Source organism: Physeter macrocephalus, chromosome 20, assembly GCF_002837175.3.
Source record: "Physeter macrocephalus isolate SW-GA chromosome 20, ASM283717v5, whole genome shotgun sequence".
Lineage (NCBI taxonomy): Eukaryota > Metazoa > Chordata > Mammalia > Artiodactyla > Physeteridae > Physeter > Physeter macrocephalus.
Genome location: NC_041233.1, coordinates 12,941,648 through 12,954,241, shown reverse-complemented (window position 1 = coordinate 12,954,241; position 12,594 = coordinate 12,941,648). Strand labels below are relative to the sequence as shown.

The 12,594-nt window shown below is 39.2% G+C and overlaps 1 protein-coding gene across 1 annotated transcript in view; it reads left to right on the top strand.

The window, feature by feature from the left end:
- ANK3 (ankyrin 3) overlaps positions 1 to 12,594 on the top strand; it is a 353,292-nt gene that overhangs the window by 220,511 nt on the left and 120,187 nt on the right. Inside the window, exons 19-23 of the mRNA XM_055081155.1 lie at positions 1,702 to 1,800; positions 1,888 to 1,986; positions 2,520 to 2,615; positions 6,834 to 6,906; positions 7,068 to 7,130. Of these exons, the coding sequence (XP_054937130.1) occupies positions 1,702 to 1,800; positions 1,888 to 1,986; positions 2,520 to 2,615; positions 6,834 to 6,906; positions 7,068 to 7,130 (430 nt within the window). The remainder of the gene's footprint in view (positions 1 to 1,701; positions 1,801 to 1,887; positions 1,987 to 2,519; positions 2,616 to 6,833; positions 6,907 to 7,067; positions 7,131 to 12,594) is intronic.

Here is a 12,594-nt window from a genome sequence, read left to right as displayed (position 1 = left end):
CGTGAGCCATGGCCGCTGAACCTGCGCGTCCGGAGCCTGTGTTCCGCAACGGGAGAGGCCACAGCAGTGAGAGGCCTGCGTACCGAAAAAAAAAAAAAAAAAAAGAAAGAACCCTGCAAAGCAGGCAGGTGAATTCTGGTCCCCAAAATGGGATACCCTTCATCGTGCATGAAGCAGCTTTAGGGGTCCTACGTCAGACTCATATACATGTGGTTACGGTGAGCTTATCAGCAGGGTCTGGTCAGTGTGGCTGCACTTACAGTTCGGTTCATGGACTAGAATCTAACCAGAGTCAGTTCTTTTAGGGCAGCACATCCCTGCTGAGGTGTCTTCACCTTCCACAATCAGTTGTGTTCCAGACGTCCCCTTTTCAAATTCAAATACACCCATTTGCTGGAGTGTCTTAGTTAGTTTAGGCTGCTATAACAAGAATACTATAGCCTGGACAAACCTTTATTTCTCAGAGTTCTGGAGGTTGGGAAGTCCAAGATCAAGGTGCTGGTAGCAGGTAGAAAAGAGAAGAGGCAGGCTGTCTCCTTTCTCTTCTTATAGGGGCACTAATCCCATTCATGAGGGCTCCACCCTCATGACCAAATTACCTGCCAAAGGTTCCATCTCTAAATACCATTACACTGGGATTAGGGTTTCAGCATACAACTTTTAGGGGATACAAACATTCAGTCTGTAGCACAGAGTCACCATAAAGACACATTAATGCCATCATATACGAGATGCAGACACTGGAAAACATGGACCCCTGACCCATGCCCATTTAGAAATATTATTAAAAGTCTGTGCTCTGCCTTTCAGTGATCTGGTGCTGCCAGTGTCATCGTAAACAGAGATTGGCCATGGGCACTGAAATTGTGTGGTGGAGTCTGTTACATTATGGCCATCTAGAAAAAATATCTGGAATATCTTTTTTAAAAAAAATAATTATCTAGAATATATATGTGTGTGTGTATGTATCTATATATACATACACACATGATATATTTTTTGATAGATGGAATTTATAGCCCCTCAGGGGTCAGTGGATATTAATTGGAGAAGCAATCCATTGCTTTGTCTGAATGAGTGGTTTTCAAACTGTGGGGCTCTAGCTAGGTAGGCAGAAGACTTTAACTAGAGCATCTATTCCTAGATCAAGTTCATACATCGCAGACCTTCTGAACTCACACCAGCCTCTCCTGCTTCAGTGTTTCTATCCTTCCTATCTCTGTCATGCATTCTGATCATCATCTACTGCTTTCATGATCACTTAACCACTTCACATTTTTTAACCTCAATTTTATGCTTTTAGAGAGTAGAGTGTTGAATAAATGCTAGTCCAAGTCTGTCCATTGAGCACGCTTCTGACCCTCTGCAAGAAGCCACTGGATCCTTCTGTCTAGGCTGTCAGTTGTTACATCTTTTCGTCCTATCTTGAAAAGTTTTTATGGGAATAAAATGAGCCGATGCTAGAGCGAGCACTTTGGGATATTTAGTAACTATTTCCATGTGAGGTGGTATTGTTATTTATACCTTAGATTAGCTCTGAGAATTATCAATGACATTTGTTTTATATAGGGAAAAAAACTCTTTCTGCCTCGTTAAGAAAGGTTAAATAACACTTTTGCTTCTATTTAGGATATCTGTTACTGAAAGTATACTTAGGATGTTTCTTTTAAAAAAAATATATATATATATATATAATTACAGATGGGATACACACCGCTACATGTGGGCTGCCACTATGGAAACATCAAGATTGTTAACTTCCTGCTCCAGCATTCTGCAAAAGTGAATGCCAAAACAAAGGTAAACTCCTTTGTCCTTTGTATCTACCAAGTCATTGATCTTGTGTCCAAGGAAGTAAGAGTCTTTTCTTCCACCTTCCTTCTACAGAATGGGTATACGCCGTTACACCAAGCAGCTCAACAGGGACACACGCATATAATCAATGTCTTGCTTCAGAACAATGCCTCCCCCAATGAACTCACTGTGGTAAGATCAAAGGGCCAGCCAGCTAAGTGATGAGGGGGGAGCTGGGCCTGGGTGCTGGTGTCTTCTTACATTTTTTATTGGACAAGTTTGCTTTTTGACTTTCTATGTTTAGTAGGCATAAACAGAGCATTCAGTAGAATGGAGGGAAAAGGACAATAACTGTATTGTTGTGAGTTGTCCAGAGAGAGAGATGTGATGAATGTTTCCCACTTAAAAACTACAAACCCACTGCTACCCAGTAGGGAGTACATACATAAGAAGAAGAACGTGTTTGTTTCCTTGATTACATAAAACATTAAAAAGCCTGTTGGATTCCATGTGTAGCAGCCCAGACTCTGCTGTATGAGTAGGGACAGGTTAGGTGGGTTTTGTGCAAGGTCTGTCTTTAGTGAAACAGCGTTTTGGGTATGACAGTGGGAAAGGACTGGTGAGACACTCGCCTTACGTTTGTAAAGGCAAATGTGTGGAAACACACAGGCGCTGAGACACATGGAATGACTTGTAATTCCTTGTCCTTGTTTCCCTCTTCCCAGAATGGGAACACTGCCCTGGCCATTGCCCGGAGGCTTGGCTACATCTCAGTGGTGGACACCCTGAAGGTGGTAACTGAAGAGACTGTGACCACGACTGTGAGTAGTGGATGCCAGACCTTGTAACCCCGTCACCCCAAGAGCCAGTTCTCAGATTGTAGATTTTTCCAGGCTTTGGGGAGATGAACCTTTTTTCCTCCATTCAGAGACTAAGCACCGTATTTCCAAATGCTGTCACCTCCTTGATGGCAGTCAGCAAAGCAAAACTGTCATTTCTGATGGGAAGAAAAATCCAAAACACTAAAAATACCTTTTCAAAAGTTATACCTTTCAAAAAGCTACAGAGGTTTTAGTTCCATAGAAAGCTAAATGTATTTCTTTATTTTGATATAAAAAATTTTTGTAACGAGATGTTTTGACATCCTTCTTTGGCAATGCAAGAAAGATGAAAACTCTAAGTTGGTTCTTTAAAATATTTTAACTCACAAATGATAATGGGCCCATTGTCATCATTATTGTAAAAATATTTTTGCCTTGTTAGAGAAACATTAGAGGTAGGCTCCAAATCAGTTTTTCCTACCACGCTTGCTTCTCTTCCATTCACCTATTGGAGTTTTCCTAGGAAAGACAATAGGATGTTGTATTCAAACTTAAAGTAAATCTTTACCAGGAGGCCTTACTGCATCACATATTTTTACAAGCTGCCAGCCTCTAGGATAAATCACTTCTTTGGAACCCCGTCTGGTGCCTTTGAACTCCATCAGGATTTGGTAACTTTGGAATCAAGAGCAGATATTGCCCCATGTCTGAGGTTTCCTTGAGTTATTCCTGTCTGCATGACTCAACACACAGGCCCGAGACTGAGTCCGTACAGTGTCAGTTTAGGACTCTGCAACACTTGGAATTTTCAGCTGTGCTTCCTTTTCTCATATGCCACCTTCCAACACGAAGAAGGCATAGTTCACGTCTGCAGTCTGGGTATACAGTGCTTCATACAAAACACCATGGCTTGAAGGACTCTGTTGCTACCTGCCGGCTGAGTTATTTGGCTGTGTACAGGTTTTAGAAACTAAAAATTCAGCCTGCTGATCACAAAAGAGAAATGTTGTAATTTGCAAAAGAGAAAACAGTAGCTTTAATGGACTAGAGCAATGGTTGTCAACCAGGGCACGTTTGTAACTTTAAGATATAGCTGGAATGGAAATAAATTCCTACATATTGCTTTCATATACCTCTTGAGTATTTCATCATCTTAAAATCTATCATTAAATTCTCGAGAAAAGAGTTTAAATAAATAATGTTTATTAACCTTAATTTTATAGATATGCCATGTAACTCTCTTGAGAGTAGGAAAGGAGAGAAGGACAAGGTATTAAATAACAACCAAGTGTCACCATGCTATAAAAGATTTGAAGTCACTGAAATAAATATGTGACACTTCCATTTCAATGTTAGAGAATTGAAGATGGTGTAATAGTTCAAAATATAACTCTTATTTGATTAAATGTCAGTGATTTTCTCACCTGTTAGGAAAGTTCAAAATGTTTCTTTGATATCAAAAAGAGCTTTAGGGCTTCCCTGGTGGCGCAGTGGTTGCGCGTCCGCCTGCCGATGCAGGGGACGCGGGTTCGTGCCCCGGTCCGGGAGGATCCCACATGCCGCGGAGCGGCTGCGCCCGTGAGCCATGGCCGCTGAGCCTGCGCGTCCGGAGCCTGTGCCTTTAGGAGAAAATAAAGTTACAGACAGGGAAAGTAAAGTTACAGCCTCAGGAAATGGACTGAGAGAAAAGGGTTTTAGGGCTCCGGTTCCTAGTGAAAGAATGTGCACAGGAGTCATTGCCATTTCTCACTCAGCATCATCAGCTGACTTGGTAGGTGATTTCCTGCCAGAGAGAAAAGACTACTCATGCTAACAGGAAGGTCCAGTTTGCCTGGCGAAGTAAATGAGGCTTCCGCCAAATGAAACGCTCACATTGACTAGAAAAGAGTCCATTGAAATCCCTAAGACCTAGTCCAGCACTGTGGTATTTGAGACTTTATTTCAAGCTGAGACACTACCTTGTCAGCCCTGCCTTTGCAGTTGCCTGTCATCTAGCTCAGAGAGGGCTGACGGATTCAGGGTGGGGTGTGTGCCCGTAAGCTAACTAAGCACAGTGCAGCCGCCACCGTTATGGAAGCCCCAGCGACCACTGTCTCCTTAAGCAGGCATCAGTTCTTCAGCAGCCTTAAAAAGAATACTGCATCTTTGATAGGAGTGCCATGTTGGATATGGCAGTTCTGAGAAAGATGCTTTAGTTAATGACATTACAATCATGGCAGAGGAGGAAACTGAGTGGCTAGAAGCAGATAGTCAAAAGATACGAATTAAGCTATTTAAATTGCATTGTTTAAAATTCCCTCAGTAGCAACAAGCAGAGTACTTCTATCACTCAGATGTCGGTTTCTAACAGCATTCTCTAATGGAGGGAACCAGGGCTCCTTGGAGAAATGACAAAATCTACAACTGGGGCAGGAAATATACAAGTTGAGCCTGGAACCTCCGGTAGTGCCAAAAAGTAAGGCCCTCCCTGTAAATAAATAAATAAACATACATACACAAAATGATGGGACGTGTTAAAGGGACACGGGAATCCACTGAAAGACTTCCCAATGGCCAAAGCCAGAACAATTTGAACAAAAGAAATAAAATAGTATTGGGGTATAGTGCAAAGTATAAAATATATATCCATGAGTTCATACTGATACGGATAAATGATTGAATAACTGTGGAGGAAGAGACAGATTTCTCAGGCAAAAGAATTCCAAATAATTTATGAAAATACTTTCCCCTCCGAGAGGTAGATCATGATTCCCCACTGCTCAAGTGTGTCTGAATATAGTAACTTCCCTGGGAAGAAAACAGTGTGGAGAGCAGGGGAAATAGAGTACATTACAGTGGAGAAAGCTGACCAACCCTGCTTCAGCCAGATGACCAAGTACAACATCAACCCTGGTGAATCGTGGACAGTATATGCCCTTGATGTGATGTAATGAAAATGACATTTTACCACAGTGGTCCTCCTCTCCAAAACATATAACCTCAGTCTAATCAATGAGAAAAACATGAGACGAATCTCAATTAAGGGACATTCTACAAAATACCTGACCAGTTCACCCCAAAACTGTCAAGGTCATTAAAAACAAGGAAAGTCTGAGAAACTTAGCCATAGGAGCCTAAGGAGATTGACAACGAAAGATAACATGGTATCCTGGATGGGATGCTAAAAGTGAAAAAGGATATTTGGCAAAAGCTAAGGAAATCTGAATAAAATATAGACTTTAATTAATAATAATAAATCAATATTGGTTCATGAATTGTGACAAAGGTACCATGCTAATATGTGTTAATCATAGGGAAAACTGGGTGAACACTCTCTACTATCCTCTCAATTTTTCTATAAATCTAAAACTGTTCTAATATAAAATATTTATTTTTTGAAAATGTTCAATTACAGTATTACATGCTGGAAAAAATACAAAATAATGCTTTACTTCAACATGACTTGTACCATTAGTCTTTTATATGCTCAGATTAAAAGAGGACTCATTTTAAAACTAAAACATATTAAGTCATTAATATTTTCCAACAAGTAATACTGTCAGTGTTCTTTGGATGGTTACAATCTATCTAGGTGAAAAGTCATCAAAGAGCAAGTAAAGCCTTTGCTCTGTCATACTGTATACCATTCTTTAAAATTCTGTGGCAGTTAAAATTATCCTGCAAATGCATTACCTCTAAAATATTTTCTACACACACATGGTTGTAAAAGTTATATAATTTATTGGAATCTCAATATTGTGATTTATTCTAGAAATTAAAACATACACATAGGAAGGGAAAATGAGAAGGGGCTGGCTTGGCACAAGCAATAAAGACATGCTTCTTGCTGATCATTTGGCTTATCTTCAGCTAAGACTTTTAGTGGAATGGAGTGGCAGATCCACGAAGACCGTGAAGAAGTATAGCAATGAACCAAGGGAGGCAGTATCTCTCTCCTTTTTTTCCTTTGAAAAGCTTTATTGGGGACCTAAAGCTTTTAAGCTGGTGCGCTTTGCCTCTAGAATTCTTTCACCTTGTATTCGTTCTCTGCCATGTATATGATGAGGAACTTAGTGCTACGAAGACATAATTTTGATGTCATTTTGTATGAGGGGGCCTTCAAGATATTCAACACACAAATCCCATAGTAAACCAACAGATTAATTTAGGAAGAAATGAATAGTCTCAGTAAAATGTCATGTCTGCTCATACTAAAATGACTGCTTTCTTTGTTACCAGACTGTCATAGAGAAGCACAAAATGAATGTTCCCGAAACGATGAATGAAGTTCTTGACATGTCTGATGATGAAGGTATGAAAACCTCCTTTGAGTTCGTAGTAACAAAGAGTGACTTTGTATTTCTTTCCTGAAGAAAATTCATTGCAAAATGTTTTTAGAAGCATTAATATGTTTCGTTGTAGTATCAAGAGTATGCATTTGTTACACTTACATTGTTCACTTACATCATGCAGTTCGTAAAGCCAACGCCCCTGAAATGCTCAGTGATGGCGAATATATCTCAGATGTTGAAGAAGGTATTTGCGAATTTTTATTGTGATAAAATTTAACTACCAGCTTTATCTTCCATTTCTTATCTTTGAAATGTAACCCTTCCTTGAGTTACTAACTTTACATTTTATCTTGCAATTATTAATTAATGTATCATTTAAACAACATGTATTTGGTATCACTGACTGTCTTCTTTTAGTCTCTTTGAATCCCCTCTCCTCGAACGCATTTTTCAATTTGAAAATGCAAGTGTTACTAACTATCTGGATTACTTTCTTACTATTTGTTTCTATTAAGCAGAAAAATTGTTTTTATTGTTTACATTTGAAAATCTAGAAAGTAAAATCTGATTAATGTTCATATCTAAAATATTTTTTTAATAAGAGAGGGTTTATAAGGGAAGGGATCAAATGCCCATTCTAAGATGTACTCTAAGCTTTGCAGTGAGAGCTACTTTTGAACTTGAACTCATAATGAAAATTCAACCCGAACAAAACTGCTTTCAAAATGTAAGTTTTCAATATTGATTTCATGAAAGAGACAGATTATAGATGATTGTAACTATTCTTCATGTGCTTAAAAGAAACTACTAGTTTTCTGCCTCACTTAAAAATCAGTGCGTATGACCAGGTCATGTTATGTAGCTATATTAATGAATGACATCCTTATTGTTCATTGGAAAACGAGCATTTTTACAGTAAATAAATATGATAAAGATGGCAAATTTTGGCCTTTTGACTGAAATAATGAAATGTTTACTTAGAGTAGAATTTATATTATATTTATGTTTCTTTTCTGCATCATGTGACTCTCCCAAACAGTGTTCTGATTGCTTCTCCATTTTTCTCTCTCATGTTGTATTTTTCTCTTGGATCAGTCTTAGTGCAGCTAGTCTTTCTCTGCCTCTGGGTTGTCTGTATTGTAATTACTGGTTCCTTCTTTGATTTGTCCAGATTTCATTGGAAACCTAAATAGTGGGAAAGCCTACCTGATCCAAAGTCACTTTAGCTTTTTCAGTTCCAATGACTGCCAAGTGTAAGTGCGTTTGTAGCCAGGGATTGCCGGCCTGGGAGAGCTAATGTCTTGATGGTCATTTCGGGACCTGAAAGTACCTGTCTCATTGTTTGTAAATGTTGTTTTGATAAATAGTAAAGCCTTCTACTCATCATTTTTCTTTCTTTTTCTGTAAACCATCAACTATATGTTTACCTCTGTTTATCCCCCAGTGGATAATATTTGCATCATCGTTAGGACTCTACGAGTAATATGCCTTACTGCCATATTATATTTCGCTGCTTTCTTATGCAACATTTTCAGAGTAATTTCACCTGTGCAGAAGATAAAAGGAAAGTGATGTTCTCACAAAGATGCATACACGCACAAAATGTGGTGTCAAATGAAATTATTATGAGATATGACAGTCACAGACCTAAAAATTTGCTAGTTTCTAACAAGATATCCCCAAATAGCTGCATTGATGAGAGGCCAAGTTTGAATGGACTACGTAACAACCTTATACCTGTGGATAACTGATTTCCAAAAAGAAGAAATTTTGAATCTCTTCATTTGAAGATATTTCATTTAGCTGTTTAACTAGAAATGACAATCATTTCCTTTAGATTGATCTCAGCTTGGGAATTTGAAATGAAGAAGCAAATTTTCATTCTCATTTTATCCATCTTTCTTTAAACTCAGCCCTTGCTTTATGGATGTGTCCAGGGGCTGTTGGAATAAAATGGCTCTTGACTTCATAATGTTGTAGCATTTAATGTTGAAAGGGAGTTGGTTAAAGGTCACTCGGTCTGAACAACCGTCACCTAGTGCTGGAATTACCTCTGTTACGAGATCCTATGCCCAAATGCCTCCATGATGGGAATTCCCTAATTCCCAGACTGCCTATTCCATATGAACAACTCTGACTTTAAAAATTCTTCATTTTAAGGAGCATCCTTGTCATTGATTCAGGCTTTAACTCAGTGATTCAGGCTCTGATCTCTTTGGCACTATGTACAGCAAAAGCTGCCTCATTCATGTAACAGTCCTTCTGATATTTAAAAATGCTTTTCGTATTTCTTCTCAGTGTTTCTTCCTCTGGGCATACTATTGGCACTGCCTTCCCCTGTTCCCATACCATCATGGTCAATCTCCTATGTACATTTCATTGTGTCTGTATCCATCTCAAACTGAGGTGGCCGGAACCGAACACCATGTTCGAGGTATAGTCTGATCAAAGCAGAGTATACAGGGCTATTGCTTTGTCCATAGATGATAAATACTAAAAATCTATGATTGAAGATGAAGATATTTCCAAGGTTATAATGTATACCTAATTGACTCCTATTAATATTACTATCAGCTAATGTCCCTAAGTTTTTCTTTCATGAGGTCTAGTAAGCCACAGTAGCCCTTTATCACATATTTGTATCATTCTCTGCTGCATGAACTAGCATTTTCTATTTTACTACAAATCCCGCAACGAATCATTTTGAAAGTTAAATTCTAAAAGGATCCCTACAACTTTAGTCTTGCCAGGGCTTTGCCACTGTAGGCTGATTTGGTGCTGCCTGTTTCATTAAGCCCTTATGGATGGAGGCAAATGTTTATTTCTATGAAACCACAGCATGTTGTGAATCTCTCTACATAAGAACTAGTAAGTTCTTGAGGTATCCCAGGTGCTAAGAAAATCAGCAGCTTTTAAAAGCTTCCCTGGTGGCGCAGTGGTTGAGAATCTGCCTGCCGATGCAGGGGACACGGGTTCGTGCCCCGGTCCGGGAGGATCCCACGTGCCGCGGAGCGGCTGGGCCCGTGAGCCGTGGCCGCTGAGCCTGCGCGTCCGGAGCCTGTGCTCCGCAACGGGGGAGGCCACAACAGTGAGAGGCCCGCGTGCCACAAAAAAATAATAATAATAATAAGCAACATATGCTGCCGGTTTTTCTTAAGAAAGGAAGAATGAGTTTGTAACATGGGAAAATGTAATTTTAATCCTAAATTATAAAAGTTGAGTGGAATATTAGGAGAAGCGTGCCAAAGGTAGTCTCTTTTCCTCCTCCTTTCTCCTTTCTTTTATCTTTGCTTTCTCCTTCTTTTCTCTCTTTGATCCACTATGAGAAATTAGTATAGGTAAAAAAACACTTAGATTAATTTCTCAAAAAAATTTTTCAGAAAAATAAGGCTAAAAATGTTATCAGTTAATGGCCTAAGGGAACAATGGAGCCAAGTTACAGAGTAGAACAGAGGTTGAAGTGTCAGCACAGCAGAGATAAAGCGACATTTTTAAGCAGGTGATAAGCCCGCATGTTCTACGGGTAAGGGGTAAACAGAGCTCCTCAGAGGGCCAGACTGATTCACAAATACCTTAATTCTCTACTTTCTTCTTTCCCAGAAAATACATGACACGCATATAAAATTAATATACATGCAAAATTATTATTGATTCTAGTACCACGTAGAGTCTTATGTTTTGCAATTCAGTGTAACTAAAAAGAAAGAAAAAATGAAATTGGAAGAGAGAAAGGAGGGAGAGAGGGAGGAAGGAAAAAAGGAAAAAAAGAAGAAAATTGAGATTAAGATTCGAGTTGTCTTTTAATTTGAGCCTCCCTCCCAGGAGACTTCACCATTGGCTTTGGTTCAACTATGATTTTACATTGTAAATTCCTATACAATGTATTTTGTCAATTAAAAAAAATGTATAATGCTGTTACTTTAGCTTGCAGGATTCTAGTGGGTTGGGTTATAGTAATAGATTTAAAGAACTATAGATGGGACATGATGAGAACTGGAATTAAGCCATGGAAAGTAAAAACCCAAAAGGCAGCTCTGTGAAATAGGACTCCACTGAACAGGTTTACGAAATAACTGGGTGACACATCCTTGTTGGGAAGAATTATTTAATTCTTAGCTTCTTACAATTCTGATAGGACTATAGAAGCTCTTTCAGGATCAAATGTAGACACTAAATATTAAAAGAAAAAAGTAAGAGTCTAAGTACACTTAGATATAACTGTCAGTTAGGTATATCACAATCTACCAGATTGTGAAGTTTCCTATTAAAGGAAATCCAGAAATCTGGAAACCAGATTCCAGTATCCATCAAGGAGCACAGAAGGAGTTAATGAAGCAGAATAAAGCTGTCTGACCCAGGAAAAAAACTAATCATGTGTACTAAAATTGCTATCCACTGGTCCTTTGGAATTGAAGCAGTAGAAATCTAAAGGCTTGACATCAGGCTTGAGCCTCTCAGAATTTAAATTCTTAATCAAAATCTGTATATTTTTCTTAAAGAGTGAGATTCTTACTTTATGTAGTGGGTCAAAATCTTTGGATACATTATTTATAAAAACTTATTTTAAAAATTCTTAAAAAAAAAATAATTGTCAGTAGGTATAGGTTTGAGATATAATCAAGCACTAACGTTTCATCAGATATCATGAGAGAGTCAAGCTCACCTCAGCTTTGTACCCAAATCAGTGCCTAAGGGAAGCCCCAGCAAAGTGAAATCCACAGATTTCGGAGACCTCAAAGAGCAGGGTAGTAACCTGTAGTCCAAGCTCTCCATTATACTGATGAGAAAGTAAAGCCCAAATAAATGTTGAGTGACTTACCCAACCAGGTTAGTGGCAGAGTGGGAGAAGAAGACAGATGTGAAAGTCTGTGGAATTAGGTCATCTCTTTCATAGCTACTTGAACGTGACCTGTGTTCTTATATATAGAACCCAAGAATGAATATTTTTTATTGGGGGAAATGTCCTATAGGACCTCTTCTCACCGAATGCTTTGGACTATCCTGATCTTCTAGTCATCGTAATAAATAAATCAGACTATTAAGTTTTCAGCTTTACGGATCTGGAAAGAAGCCTTGGAGATTAGCTTGCCTCCAGGTCCTCCAAGGGAGTGGTGATGGTTATGCAGAAATTGTCCTTCACCTGAAATTTTATCATTTTACAAATACCTGTTAAATCCTAACATCCAGCCAGCCTTTTGCCTGATATCTCTCTGCTTACAATTGACCTTTCAAACAGACATTACATAGGTGCATGCTACTCTCCGCGTAAAGTCAAAATGAAACACCAGACGCAGAGACCTAATCTTAGTCTCTGGTGTATCCCCAGAACCTAGTACAGGGCCTTGCACACAGCAGCTCTTCAATATGTGTTTGCACAGCTGCATCCAAGAGGAGGGAGACTGAAAGGAAAGGATAGTTTTACAGGTTTCTGAGAACAGGCAAAGATGGAGAAAAGTTGCTTGCCTTGCTCTCTTTTCCTGCCATTATACCCCTTCTCACTGAGACAGCCCTAGGCTACGTACAGCTTTCTAATGACTCTCCCAAGGGGCGTCTGCATCTCAAAGAATAGTTCGTGAATTTTTTTTTTTTTCTTTTTTTTGTGCGTTACACGGGCCTCTCACCGCTGTGGGCTCTCGCGTTGCGGAGCACAGGCTCCGGACGCGGAGGCTCAGCGGCCATGGCTCACGGGCCCAGCCGCTCCGCGGCAT